The 15,951-nt window shown below is 36.7% G+C and overlaps 1 protein-coding gene across 4 annotated transcripts in view; it reads right to left on the reverse strand.

The window, feature by feature from the left end:
• Positions 1-15,951, reverse strand: part of GABRA3 (gamma-aminobutyric acid type A receptor subunit alpha3) — a 289,983-nt gene that overhangs the window by 53,982 nt on the left and 220,050 nt on the right. For all 4 annotated transcript variants that reach the window (XM_045383325.3, XM_005594853.5, XM_005594854.5 and 1 more), the window contains one exon: positions 7,482-7,564. In XM_045383325.3, coding sequence (XP_045239260.1) covers positions 7,482-7,564 — 83 coding nt within the window. The remainder of the gene's footprint in view (positions 1-7,481; positions 7,565-15,951) is intronic.

The raw sequence follows: 15,951 nt of genomic DNA on the forward strand, positions 1-15,951 counted from the left end.
TTTAGTCTTGGAAGAGTGTAAGTGTCCAGGAAATTATCCATATCTTCTAGATTTTCCAGTTTATTTGCGTAGAGGTGCTTATAGTATTCTCTGATGGTAGTTTGTATTTCTGTGGGGTTGGTGGTGATATCCCCTTTATCATTTTTAATTGCGTCGATTTGATTCTTCTCTCTTTTCTTCTTTATTAGTCTTGCTAGTGGTCTGTCAATTTTGTTGATCTTTTCAAAAAACCAACTCCTGGATTCATTGATTTTTTGGAGAGTTTTTTGTGTCTCTATCTCCTTCAGTTCTGCTCTCATCTTAGTTATTTCTAGCCTTCTGCTAGCTTTCGAATGTGTTTGCTCTTGCTTCTCTAGTTCTTTTAATTGTGATATTAGAGTGTCAATTTTAGATCTTTCCTGCTTTCTCTTGTGGGCATTTAGTGCTATAAATTTCCCTCTACACACTGCTTTAAATGTGTCCCAGAGATTCTGGTATGTTGTATCTTTGTTCTCATTGGTTTCAAAGAACATCTTTATTTCTGCCTTCATTTCGTTATGTACCCAGTAGTCATTCAGGAGCAGGTTGTTCAGTTTCCATGTAGTTGAGCGGTTTCGATTGAGTTTCTTAGTCCTGAGTTCTAGTTTGATTGCACTGTGGTCTGAGAGACAGTTTGTTATAAATTCTGTTCTTGTACATTTGCTGAGGAGTGCTTTACTTCCAATTACGTGGTCGATTTTGGAGTAAGTACGATGTGGTGCTGAGAAGAATGTATATTCTGTTGATTTGGGGTGGAGAGTTCTATAGATGTCTATTAGGTCTGCTTGCTGCAGAGATGAGTTCAATTCCTGGATATCCTTGTTAACTTTCTGTCTTGTTGATCTGTCGAATGTTGACAGTGGAGTGTTGAAGTCTCCCATTATTATTGTATGGGAGTCTAAGTCTCTTTGTAAGTCTCTAAGGACTTGCTTTATGAATCTGGGTGCTCCTGTATTGGGTGCATATATATTTAGGATAGTTAGCTCTTCCTGTTGAATTGATCCCTTTACCATTATGTAATGGCCTTCTTTGTCTCTTTTGATCTTTGATGGTTTAAAGTCTGTTTTATCAGAGACTAGTATTGCAACCCCCGCTTTTTTTTGTTCTCCATTTGCTTGGTAAATCTTCCTCCATCCCTTTATTTTGAGCCTATGTATGTCTCTGCGTGTGAGATGGGTCTCCTGAATACAGCAGACTGATGGGTCTTGACTCTTTATCCAGTTTGCCAGTCTGTGTCTTTTAATTGGAGCATTTAGTCCATTTACATTTAAGGTTAAGATTGTTATGTGTGAACTTGATCCTGCCATTATGATATTAACTGGTTATTTTGCTCGTTATTTGATGCAGTTTCTTCCTAGCCTCGATGGTCTTTACATTTTGGCATGTTTTTGCAATGGCTGGTACCGGTTGTTCCTTTCCATGTTTAGTGCTTCCTTCAGGGTCTCTTGTAAGGCAGGCCTAGTGGTGACAAAATCTCTAAGCATTTGCTTATCTGTAAAAGATTTTATTTCTCCTTCACTTATGAAACTCAGTTTGGCTGGATATGAAATTCTGGGTTGAAAATTCTTTTCTTTAAGAATGTTGAATATTGGCCCCCACTCTCTTCTGGCTTGGAGAGTTTCTGCCGAGAGATCTGCTGTTAGTCTGATGGGCTTCCCTTTGTGGGTAACCCGACCTTTCTCTCTGGCTGCCCTTAAGATTTTTTCCTTCATTTCAACTTTGGTGAATCTGGCAATTATGTGTCTTGGAGTTGCTCTTCTCGAGGAGTATCTTTGTGGCATTCTCTGTATTTCCTGGATTTTAATGTTAGCCTGCCCTACTAGGTTGGGGAAGTTCTCCTGGATGATATCCTGAAGAGTGTTTTCCAACTTGGTTCCATTTTCCCCCTCACTTTCAGGCACCCCAATCAGACGTAGATTTGGTCTTTTTACATAATCCCATACTTCTTGCAGGCTTTGTTCATTTCTTTTTCTTCTTTTTTCTTTTGGTTTCTCTTCTCGCTTCATTTCATTCATTTGACCCTCAATCGCAGATACTCTTTCTTCCAGTTGATCGAGTCAGTTACTGAAGCTTGTGCATTTGTCACATATTTCTCGTGTCATGGTTTTCATCTCTTTCATTTCGTTTATGACCTTCTCTGCATTAATTACTCTAGCCATCAATTCTTCAACTTTTTTTTCAAGATTTTTAGTTTCTTTGCGCTGGGTACATAATTCCTCCTTTAGCTCTGAGAAATTTGATGGACTGAAGCCTTCTCTCATCTCGTCAAAGTCATTCTCCGTCCAGCTTTGATCCGTTGCTGGCGATGAGCTGCGTTCCTTTGCCGGGGGAGATGCGCTCTTATTTTTTGAATTTCCAGCTTTTCTGCCCTGCTTTTTCCCCATCTTTGTGGTTTTATCTGCCTCTGGTCTTTGATGATGGTGATGTACTGATGGGGTTTTGGTATAGGTGTCCTTCCTGTTTGATAGTTTTCCTTCTAACAGTCAGGACCCTCAGCTGTAGGTCTGTTGGAGATTGCTTGAGGTCCACTCCAGACCCTGTTTGCCTTGGTATCAGCAGCAGAGGCTGCAGAAGATAGAATATTTCTGAACAGCGAGTGTACCTGTCTGATTCTTGCTTTGGAAGCTTCCTCTCAGGGGTGTACTCCACCCTGTGAGGTGTGGGGTGTCAGACTGCCCCTAGTGGGGGATGTGTCCCAGTTAGGCTACTCAGGGGTCAGGGACCCACTTGAGCAGGTAGTCTGTCCCTTCTCAGATCTCAACCTCCGTGTTGGGAGATCCACTGCTCTCTTCAAAGCTGTCAGACAGAGTCGTTTGCGTCTGCAGAGGTTTCGGCTGTGTTTGTTATTGCCCTGTCCCCAGAGGTGGAGTCTACAGAGACAGGCAGGTTTCCTTGAGCTGCTGTGAGCTCCACCCACTTCGAGCTTCCCAGCAGCTTTGTTTACCTACTTAAGCCTCAGCAATGGCGGGCGCCCCTCCCCCAGCCTCGCTGCTGCCTTGCCAGTAGATCACAGACTGCTGTGCTAGCAATGAGGGAGGCTCCGTGGGTGTGGGACCCTCCCGGGACTTTGGCCTTTTTTCTATCAAGGTTTCAGATACTTTTTATACAGATTTGTAGGATGCCTTATGCTTTTGAGTCCTTTGTTATGCATATGCAACGCAAATACTTTCTCCCTCTCTGTGGCTTCTACTCACTCCCTTAATGATCTTCTAATAAAGAAAATTTCTTAATTTTTAATATATTTTAAGTCATTCTATTTTACCTTTATGAATAATGATAATCTATGTCCTGTGTAAGCAACCTCTACCTTTTCCAAGATCATGGAGACATTCTCTTATGCTTTCTTCTATTAATAAAAGCTGGATTGTTTTACCTTTCACTCTTTCACATTTAGATCTGCAAACCATCTGGAATTTATTTTTGCTTATCATGTGACATAAGAGTCAAGATGAATCTCTCTCTCTCTCTCTGTCTCTCTCTCTCTCTCTCTCGTTCTCTCATTCTCTCTCTCTTCTATTCTGTTCCATGAGTATATTTGTCTACTTTGCAGCAATAATACCTTTTCTAAATTACTGTAACTTCAAAATACCACTAGATATCTGATATCAGATTAGATTTTAATGTAAATTTCCCAGCTTTATTATTCTTTAAGATCACCTTAACTATTCTTGTTACTTTAAATATTTCCATATAAACTTTAGAATAAGAAATTTTTTCATTCTATTTATGCTGCTTCATGTTTATATGATTTCTTGAGTATTAGGGCTGATAATTTTCAGCAGTTTTAAAGTGTTTGGCCTTTACTTAATTATTGCTTTTGCTCCTTTATCTGCCTGTTTATCCTCTGCAAATTACACATTGTAATTTCTTTTATTAACTTTTATTTTAAGTTCAGGGGTACATATGCAGGATGTGCAGATTTGTTACATAGGTAAACCTGTGTCATGGGGTTTGCTGTACAGATTATTTCGTCACCCAGGTAATTAAGACTAGTACCCATTAGTTATTTTTCCTGATCCTCTCTCTCCTCCCACCCTCCAAAAAGCTCCAGTGTGTGTTGTTCCCCTCTGTGTGTCCATGTGTTCTCATCATTTAGCTCCTACTTATAAGTGAGAACTTGCGGTATTTGGTTTTCTGTTCCTGTGTTACCTTGCTAAGGATAATGGCCTCCAGCTCCAAGCATGTCCCTGCAAAGGACAAGATCTCATTCTTTTTTGGTGGCTGCAGAGTATTCCATGGTGTATATGTACTATATTTTCTTTATCCAGTCTATTATTGATGGGCATTTAGGTTGATTCTATGCTTTTGCTATTGTGAGTAGTGCTGTGATGAACATACATGTGCATGCGTCTTTATAATAGGATGATTTATATTCCCTTACTGTGACCCACATGCTTTTTACTTGTTTCTGTATTTATCTTTCTATCCTTCAGTTCTGCTTTTTTTCTATTTATCAGTTTTTCAGTCATCTGATGCTGCCTTCTGCTTGTCAAATCTATCCATTGAATTCTGAATTTTAGATATTGTACTTCTCTGTAATTCTAATTTATTCTTCTTTATAGGTTCCAATTTTCTGTTAAAATTATACAGGTATTTGACCTGCTTTAGTAATCATTTCCCTTTTTTCTTGAATATATTAGCCATAGCTTTCTAAAGTCCTTATCTACAAACTCTGACATCTAAATCACCTGTAGGTCTGTTTATATATTTTGGTTTTTGACTTTGGTTTTAAAACTTGGTTTTAGGTCTCATGGTCCTGCCTTTCATATGACTATTGATTTTTCATTGAATTCCATACATTGTGTATAAAATTGTAGTATTTTCAAAGAGAAGTCTCTTTTCCACCATAGAGGCTTCATTATTTACTTTGCTATACAGATAGTATGGGAGAATTATTACCTTAATCTCATAACGGACTTGTGCTGGATTATAGTTTTTACTAAATCTAGTCTGTCTTTGCTATTGCCTTGTTCCTAGGATATAGCTCTCTAGGATTTTAAACTAGTAGTTTAGCATGGCTTCTTTTTTTTAGTATTGGAAGACTGCAGAAAAGGAAGCTCTCCTTTTCAACGTTTTTCGTATTAGCTTTTGTCCTCATGCTCCGTGCAAATTCAAAATTCACCAATTATATTGAGAGGGAGATCAGCCATTAATTTGACATGTTTCAGATATTTCCTTTGTGTCACCCTAGCCCTGTGTGATCATCAAATCATTGCTGTTTCTTCTCATCCACCAGTATGAGCCCTATGCCCGGTAAGCTGCTATCCAAGGCCAGAATTGGCAAATGCTCCCAGAGATGAAAAAGTTGTAGGTTACAACTTCATCTAGGAGAGGCTCTCCCCTATCTCCAGAATTTTAGGCACTTCAAGCTTCACTGAGCTTTACGGTTTTATGGTTCTAGGTTTTATAGTTGTTAATGAAGGGAACACTGTTCACCAATAAACAACTCTATCCTACCCAGAAATATTGTAGTCACCTCCTACCTGGGCTCCACATGGTTTGATCCCTCTTCTACTTACATCATTTAAAAATTTTCGGGAGGCCGAGACGGGCGGATCACGACGTCAGGAGATCGAGACCATCCTGGCTAACACGGTGAAACCCCGTCTCCACTAAAAAATACAAAAAACTAGCCAGGCGAGGTGGCGGGCGCCTGTAGTCCCAGCTACTAGGGAGGCTGAGGCGGGAGAATGCCGTAAACCTGGGAGGCGGAGCTTGCAGTGAGCTGAGATCTGGCCACTGCACTCCAGCCTGGGCGACAGAGCAAGACTCCGTCTCAAAAAAAGAAAAAAAAATTTCCTAGTAATTATTTTAAGACATAAGTCAGATAATGCCATTCTTTTGTCTAAAATATTCTAATTGTTCTTCATTTTTCCTTAGAATATAATTCAAAGCCCTTTAATGGCCTATAAGACTTCAGATTACCTGCCCCCCACTTTGGTCTCATCCTCTTTTCCTGCTCTCCCCTTCCTGACTTTGGCCAGCCACACTGGCTGAACAAGTCATCCACTTTTCTGACATAAGGTATTTTTCCTGGTTGTTCCTTCTACTCAGAGCACTATATATACATATATATACACACACACACATATATACACATATATATGTACATATAGATACACATATATATGTACATATAGATACCCATATATATGTACATATAGATACACATATATATGTACATATAGATACATATATATGTACATATAGATACACATATATATGTACATATAGATACACATATATATGTACATATAGATACACATATACACATATATACATATATACCTATGCATTGATAAGCTTTCTATTTTCTTAATATTTCTGCTTGAATGTTACTTTTAAAAAATTAGGGTGACACTAATCACCGTATTTTCAATTTCATGGTAACACAAATCTTCCACCTAGGAATGAATGTTTCCCCTAATTCTGCAGTACTTTTATGTTTTCCCATGTTGCTTCTCACATTAAAACATGCGTTATGCTTTACCCTTTAATCCATTATTTTATCTTTCACTATCACTCTTCTCTATATAATATAAGCTCCACAAGGGCAAGGGTTTTGTTTTATTCGTGGATGCATTCCAAGCTCCTAGAATAGAACCTAGCACACAGAAGATAGTCTATAAAGATTTGAAAAACTAATGATTGAGCAAACATGTTGAACTTAATTATTTGGGTCTTTTCAAATGCACTTTCTGTTTCAAAACACAGCTAAATTTAATTTTGACGTGATCAACACAGATTTTGATATATTACTCTGATGACTCTGTGCAGCACACCAACATGGCACAAGTATACATATGTAACAAACCTGCACGTTATGCACATGTACCCTACAACTTAAAGTACAATAATAATAAATAAATTTAAAAAAAACTCACTCAAATTCTATGCAATGTTGATTTTTCTAATTCATTTGAAAATGGACTATATATTTACTACTTTCTCTGTAAAATTTACAGCTACTGGAAAAGGTAATACTTTCAAAAGTGAGCAAATCTTCAGAGTCTCTTCCCGCCTATCATACACTGTTAAGAATTGGATAGAAGTATATGAAAATGCAGGTAGAATATGCACTTCAAAAAATATAACCACATTCTGTTTGACATATCTTGTCCTTAGGTAGCTGTGACTATATTTTATATCACTTCTGTCTTGCTCTCTCCTTTGGGCAATTTAGGAAACAGACATTAATGTTTCAATCTAGTGGCAGAGAAATTAGTCTGAAATGGTAAAATAAAGTTTGCTTCTTAGAAAGAAAACTCTTGTTAAAGGCTTAGTCTCCTCCTCCCGATTACTTAGTACTACTCAACCCCACTCTCTGACCCACCCCAATATCAGCCCGGATTAAAAGCCTCAGCTTTAGGAACTTGTAGCAGACAGAATAGACTATGTTACGTTCCTTTTGGAAGATCAGGCAAAAAAAAAAAACAAGAGAGAGAGAGAAAAAAAATACATACAGCTTCCAAACTTCAGTGGGCAGGCATGTACATCCATGGGAAAATCTTCCAAATGCATGGGACACTCGGCATGAATTGTTAACCTAAAAGAAGGGCAAACAGAAAGTGAAATTAAGCTAAAATAAATGTTATTAAACACAGGGTTGTATTCTCACTCAGCAGCAATGGAGTGTTCCTAAGAATAACGAGATTTTTGTTTGTTTAGGTTCACTGAGATTCAAGTCTTTATGAACACAAAGGATGGATAAAATGAACTAGATAGCCTCTCAAAGAGGCATTAAGTATTCATATTTTTGGATCATATCTGAATCCCATCCTGTCACCTTTGAAAAACAGATATATCTTTTCTACCCTAACTGTATTTCCTTAGACACCCCCCAAGAAGCCTGGAAACACCAGGTTCTGACTCATTCACTCCTGATCGCAGTTTAATTATTTCTGAAATATTTCTTCTCAGCAGGCTATTCTGTGAGTTAACCAATTTAAAGATTGCACTGAAGAGAAGAGGTATGTAGAAAGAATATCTTTACCCTGATCATTAACAGACGAAAAAGATAATTCTGCTGCTCACAGGAACACACACACACACATACACCACACACACACGCACACACACACACACGAAAACTGACCACTCCAGGAAAAAATACAAAGGTGATGGAGGACATCAGAAACCTCAGAGGTCAAGTCTAAAGAGCTCATACTCTGTTAACAGAGGCAACATTTGGAAAAGATGCTGGAAGGATTGCTCGGTGGAAATCTGAATGGTATATGACATGTTTACATACTCACTCCCCTGCAATAGTCTCCCTGAATAGTCTATTTCAAGGTTTTCCCTTCTGATTTTTTAATTTTTTTTCAAGGCTTAACTTTCCTTGGGCTAGATAGTAGCCTCCTATGTAGAAGTGGGGCTCACGCAGCAAAAATTTAGAGTTGCTTGGAAGCTAGCTCTCATGAGCTACTTCTAACTAGCTGTTATACTTACTGGTTATATTGGACTCAACCCCCACCATCCTTTTGGAGTTCTAATAAGTTGAGAAACTGATTATCAATTATAATGTCACCCATTCCCCCAATGGCTTCTTCCCTTAGATAGGTACTCCTGCTGATAATTTTCAGGGCCCAAGTACTCCTTGGGACCAGAAATCTTGCCTAATAAAACATCAATATATGAGACTGAAAAGAATACGCCTCACTTCTATGCAATTACCAAAGAAGCCTGTAGGGAAGTGTTTTGTTGAGGCAACAAGTAAAGAAGTGCCTGAAAGGGATCCCATGTGTGGGGTCTCCATTTCTCACTCTTCACATCACAGTGCTACTGTAACAGTGTTAGGAAGCAAGATCTTAACAAGATATCCACAGGCTATTGCTGCTTAACATGATTTTTCTTTGGTTAATGAGAGTGAGATACCAGGAGATATGTCTTGTCAAATTACAGACATCCATGTGTCTATGAAGGCATAGAACGTTCAATGTATAATTGTTATCATTATGATGATCATTGATAATAACCTATGAGATGCTCACAGCATGTTACAACTTCTAAAGAACATTCCCATCAGTAACTCCACTCAGGCCTACCATAACATTTGTGATGTAAGGACCCTGGTTGCCTGGAACTAAGTATTCTATTTACCTCATTTGCTCCCCATAGTGACCCTGTGAGGGACATATTGCAGACATTATTATCATCTTTATTTCATAAATAAGAATTCATGGTGTTAAATTGAGTTTCTCAAGTCACACAACCTGGTGAGCTGCAGTGCAATCTGGTCTTCTTTCTACACTAACAATTTTCCATTCATCTGAGGGTAACGGTCTCCTCAGGCCCTCAGTAATCTTTAAGTCATATGAGAGATGCTCTAGTTATCTTTGGTTATCTTTGAGCAAGTATGTTCTATATATAAGGTAGTCATGGGAAGATACTAAGAAAAGAAGGAAGAACCAGAGGCACGAGCCACAGTTGTTGCCCTCATAGTGACCACTGCTATAGGAAGAGAAAGCTAACCCTCACATATGCAGTTAACCATTGACACAGGGCAGGAGTTGAGTACATTAGCCCGAATACAGTCAGAATGCTTTCTATTGCAGAAAAAACTTGAAGGGATATTGAACATCGTAGCTATGGGAAGGGAGATAAGGAGGGTAAGAAGGTCAGACAGCGTTGACATGTTTAAGAATCAATGAAAAGAGCATAACATAATTTGGTTTGTGAAGTACCTTGCACCTACAAACATTTGCTTTTTCTCTCTCCTCTGTGCTTAGGTGGGTTGAGGAAGAAGTGGATGGGAATAAAGATAGAAAAGTTTTAAATCAGTTTTGCCCCTAATCAGAAATCACTGCCTTTGCATCCTGCTTTGATAGTCTATTTGTTGTGGTCTTATTCTCCACGTCCCCAGAACTGCTGGCTAGACATAAAGTAATTTCCCCTTGGCATTACTCGTAAGAGGCAGTGTCTTGGAAATAATAATATAAGTGGAGAAAAGGAACACAATTTTCTTTATTAAACTCTCATGGAATCTTTTCAGTATCCAACACAAGGAGCATGTTTTTCAGTGAAATACATTTCTCTTGTGTCTGGTTCTTTGAGTCATGAAACCCCTTTTGTGCCTTAAGAATAAGGCCAGACTGGTGGAATATTGCAGGCTAGCTTCAGAGTTCAGCTTTTGTCCCAGACACATCGGAAATTTTGTAAATATCCAAGGCAACTTTAGTTCCCTCACTTTTAAAAAGGAATAGAGACAATATCCTCTTCCCCTACATAACCCATCTATCCATTCAACATTTATCCATTTAACAATATCAGGGATTTATAGGGTGGTGGGAGGCACAAATTAGAAAAAAGAAATCAAAGGCTTTATCTACTCCAGAGGATAATCACTATCATCATTATTATCTTTACTATATATAGAAAATAATTTCAAAGAGAAAGCTGGGGCAGAATCAGAGCCTTTAAGTGACATGGTTGCCTCTGACTTCAGATCAGCAAAATAAACAAGCCCTGTAAAAATTTCATGTCCTCTCTCCTTTTCCAACCTTTCTCCCTCTTCATGGATTCGTTTGTGAAGCTCTACTAAATCTGGTTGTATTTTTGCTAGCAGTTTTCAGTGAGCTTTTCAAAAAAGGTCAGAATCCCCTGAAAATGTGGCATTCAGATCACAGAACTATAGTCGTAATACAGGGGTTGGCCTGCTTTGCTTTTTATGCGAAGACCAGATACAAAGTAAGAGGCAATCCAGGAAGCCCCTTCTTTGGGAGACGAGGATACAAATGAAGATCTGACGACATTTTTAGTCCTTCACCTGCACCCTTCTCCCCCACATACATACTTCAGTTGTTACCCTCATTTTACCATGCTTTGCCAATCCTGACTCTCTTTTCACCTCCCCCCTCCACCTTTGCTGCAAAACAGTTGCTTTTTATCCCATCACACTAAGTTAAAGTTACATTGTTGCAACAGCCTCCTAGGTTGTCTCTGCTTTTCCCCTTCCCTCTTAGAGTATATTCTATATAACAGCCTTCCAGTGTTTGCCGACCTATTACAGAGTAAAAACCAAAGTCCTTATCAAAGCTTACAGTGTCTGATATAATCTTGTCTTCCACCCTCCCCTTCACTCTGCTTCAGCTCTGTCAACATGCCTGTCTCTCTTACATCATGGCCTTTCCACTCACTATGCTCTCTGCCTAGGATGTTCTTCTTTTGAATACCTGGATAATTGATTTCTGCATTTCTTTCAAGTTTTGCTTAATTAGCATTTTCTAAATGGGGCTTACTCTGATCTCCACTGAGTTTACTACCTTCCCTATAGGTAGTAAACCTCATCATGCTTTCTTTTTTCATAACCCCTAAAATACAATGCACCTTCTAATTTATGTTTTCTATTTATCATCTATTTTCTTTCCTTCCTTTCTATAAGGTTATGGATTTTTAATCTTATTTTTTCTTTAATGTGTGCTAACATCCTAGTTAAGTATCTAGCACATTGTAGGTATTCAATGAATATCAACTCAATGAATGATTTACTGAGTGACTTTTCTTTCCTAAAGTCACACATTTCTCTTGGAGTCTGCAGAGAGGAGGTGTAGGCTGGGCAAGATAAGGTTTAAGTATTGCTAGGGTTCTAGGCAAAATCATGTCTTAATATGATTCATTAATAGCATCATATCTCAATTTATTCACTTCAATGGGCATATAGTTTACTTCCTAGAATTTCAGAGCTACAAGAGCCTTATAGAAAGCATCTAGTTTTATCCCCTTATATATTTATGTATGAGAAAGCAGAAGGAACATGTCTTGCCCCAAATCACTCAACATAGTCTGGGAGCTGACTAAAAGTTTCCTGATTCACTGGTGTAGTCAACAAAAGATCCCCAGTGGATGCCCAAAACCACAGATAGTATTGAACTCTCTATATACTATATTTTTGCTTATATATACATACATATGATAAAGTTTAATTTATTTATAAGTTAGGCACAATACTCTTGCACTTTGGGACCATTAATTAGTAAAATAAGGGTCCCTTGAACACAAGCAGTATGACAATGACACAGTCGATTTGATAACTAAGACAGCTACTAAGTGACTAATGAGCAGGTAGCATCTACTGAACAAAAGGAGGATTCACATCTCAGGTGGGGCAGAGCAGGATAGCCGAGATTTTATCACACTACTCAGAATGGCATGCAACTTAAAACTTATGAATTGTTTAATACTAGAATTTTCCATTTAATATTTTCAGATGGTGGATGATAGTGGGTAACCGAAATCATAGAAAATTAAACCACAGATAAGGGGATAAAATACCAAGATTGTTGTCCACTTAGAATTTACATCTCAGTAGAGAAAGACAGAAAATAAACAAGATAAGTAAGCAAATTATATAGTTTATTGAAATGTGATATACCCCAGGAATAAAAATTAAAATATATGGGTAACAAGTATTTGGAAGGGGTTTCAATTTTTAATAGGGTGTTTAGCAGGTGCCTCACTGAGTAGGTGACATTTGAGCAACAATCTGAAGCAGATGAGAGAATGAACCTTGTAGAAACCTGGGGAAAGAGCATTCAAGTTAGAAGGGGTAGCAGTGCAAAGGCCCTGAGGTAGAAGTGTGCCCAGTGTGCTCAAGAAATAGCAACTAGCCTACTGTGGTTGTGTTGTAGAGATCAAGGGGAAGAGTAATAGAAATGAGTTCAAAGAGGAAATTATGGGGCATGAACTAGATAGTATAAGAGCTCCTGGATATTTTTGCTTTCACTATGAGTGTAATATAGAGGCACTGTGGGATTTTAAGCAGAGGGTAACTTGATCAAACTAACATTTTAAAATTACGGCAATTTTATAGAGAAAAAGTTGAAGGAGGTCAAAAACGAAACCAGGAAGATGAAGTCTAAAACCACTTTATGATTAAAAACTCTCAAAAATCTAGGAATAGAAGGCAACTTCCTCAATTGATAAATGGCACTTACTAAAAACCCTTATCTAGCATCATGGTTAATAGTGAAAGACTAAGATACTTCCCCTAAGATCAAGCAAGGATGTTTTTTCTTCCTTATTCAACTTCTTATTCAAGAATTTAGCCAGTCAAAGAAGAAAAGAAATGGGGAATGACTGCTAATGGTATGGAGTTTCTTTTTTGATGTGACTAAAATGTTCTGAAATTAGATCTTGGTGACGGTTGCACAACTGTGAATATATTAAAAATCATTTAATTGTACACTTCAAGAGGATAAATTGTATGACATGTGAATCATATTTCAATAAAGCTGTCTAAATAATTAGGCAAGCAAAAGAATGTAAGAGAATGATTGGAAAGCAAAAATCAAAAGTGTCTATTTGAAGGTGACATGTTCAGACATTCCATGTTCACAGATTTAGAAGTCCTAATAGCATTAAGGCGGCAATTCTCTCCAAATTGCTCTATATATTCAACACATGCCCTTTGAAAATCCCAGATTTTCTTTTTGTGAAAATGGCAAGTTGATCCTAAAATTTATATGAGAATACAAAGGATCTAGAATAGCCAAAGCATCTTTCAAAAAAAAAAAAAAAAACATGAGTATTTACACTTTCCAATTTTAAAGCTACAGTAATCAATATGGTGCAGTTTTGGCCTAAATATTGTAATATAGACTAATGGAAAAAATAGAAAATCCAGAAATAAACTTTGATATTTATAGTCAATTGATTTTTGACCAAGATGCCAAGCAATTCAGTTGAGAAAAAAATAGCTTTTTCAGTAAATTTTTCTAGGAGAATTTAATATACAAGTGCAAGATATAAACTTAGACTGTTACCTCACACCATAAGCAAAAATCAACTAACAATGGATCATAAACCGAAATTTAAGAGCTAAAATTTCTAAAGGGGAACATAGGAGAAAATCTTTGTTACCCTGAGTTACACAAAGACTTCTTAGGTATGACACCAAAATCATGATGCATACAAGAAAAAATATAATAAATTGGACTTCATAAAAATTCAAAACTTTTGCTTGTCAAAAGATACTTTTAAGAAATGAAGAGACAAGGCACAAAGAAAGTGAATATATTTGTGAAACATACATCTGATAAAGAACTTGCATTAAAAATACATAAATAACCCTTACAATTCAATAATGAGAAGAAAAACAACCTAATGTGAAAATGAGAAGTATATATATGCAAATAATATATTCTGTTGGCTAATAAGCACATGGAAATATGTTCAACATTATTAGTCATTAAAGAAATGCAAATTAAAACTACAATGAGATACTACGACATGCACACTAAAATGGCTAAAATAAAAAAGATCAACAATTTCAAATGTTGACAAGGATTTGGAAAAAAAACACAAGATCATAAATTATGGTGGAAATCAAACTTTGGACAATATTTTGGCAGTTTCTTAAAGAGTTTAACATAAGCTTACCATAAGACCCTGTGGTTTTACTCTAATTCTTACTTTAATTACTGTAATAATTCACTAACAAAGATAAATGAAAACATGTGTCCAAAGAAAGACCTATTTATAGCAGCTTTATTCACAACAGGTAAAAGGTGGAAACAACCCCAATGACCCCAATGTCTATTATTGTGAATGGATGAACAAGATGTGGTATATATCCATACAATGGAATGTTAATCATCAATAAAAAAGGAATACACACAATGGCATGGATGAATCTCAAATGTGTTATGCTAAGTGAAAATAGCCAGACACAAAATGTCACACATTGTATGACTCCATTCACATGACATGTCCAAGAAAGACAAATGTATAGAGACAGAAAGTAGATTAGTGGTCGACTGGTGTTGGGGTGAGAACGGAATGTTACTACAAATTTGTAGAGAGATTTTTGGAAGTGATAATATGTTCTAAACTTGAATTTTGGGTATAGTTGCACAATTCTATAAATCTACTAAAAATCATTGATTTGTACATGTAAAACAAATTTTATAATAGGTAAAATATACTTCAAAAAGTTCTTATTTTAAACAAATCAATAGCAGCCTTATAGCACAGTGTTTAAGAGCATGGATTCTTTTATCTTTTTCTTTTTAGAAAGCATGCTTACCTTAGCCATTTATTTATTTATTTGTAGATTTAGGGGGTACAAGTGCCATTTTGTTATACAGATATATAACATAGTGGTGAAATTAGGGCTTTTAGTGTAACTATCACCCGAATAATACATATTATGCCATTTAGGTAATTTCCCTTCCCTCACCCCTTCCTACTCTCTTGCCCTTTAAAGTCTCCAATATCTATTATTCCACTCTGTATGTCCATGTGTATACATTATTTAGTTCCCACTTATAAATGATAACATGCAGTATTTGACTTCCTGTTTCTTGGCTGTTTCACGTAAGGTAATGGCCTCCAATTGCATCCATGTGGGTGAAAAGCAGATAATTTCATTATTTTATTAATAAATAGTGTTCCATTGTGTGTGTGTATATATATGTACATAAAATTGTGTGTATTATATAATGTATAATATACATTGTATTATATATAATATATATTATATATTATATACAATGATATATTATATATCATTTTCTTTATCCAATCATCCGTTGATAGACACATAGGATGGTTCCATATATTTGCAATTGTGAACAGTGCTGCGATAAACATCTAAGTACAAATATCTTTTAGATATAATGATTTCTTTTGGTTTGTGTAGATACCCAGTAGTGAGATTACTGGAAAAAATATAGCTACTATTTTTAGTTCTTTGAGAAATCTCCATATTGTTTTCCATAGAGGTTATGCAAATTCACATTTTCAACTGTGTGTAAGCATTCTCTTTTATCTGCATCCTTGTCAATATCTGTTTTTTGTTTGTTTGTTTTTGCATTTTAATAAGCCATTCTGACTGGTGGAAAATGGTATCTCATTGTGGTTTTAATTTGCATTTCACTGATAATCAGTGATGTTGGGCATTTTGTCATATGTTTATTGGCCATTCATATGACTTCT

The sequence above is a fragment of the Macaca fascicularis genome, chromosome X, assembly GCF_037993035.2.
Source record: "Macaca fascicularis isolate 582-1 chromosome X, T2T-MFA8v1.1".
Classification (NCBI taxonomy): domain Eukaryota; kingdom Metazoa; phylum Chordata; class Mammalia; order Primates; family Cercopithecidae; genus Macaca; species Macaca fascicularis.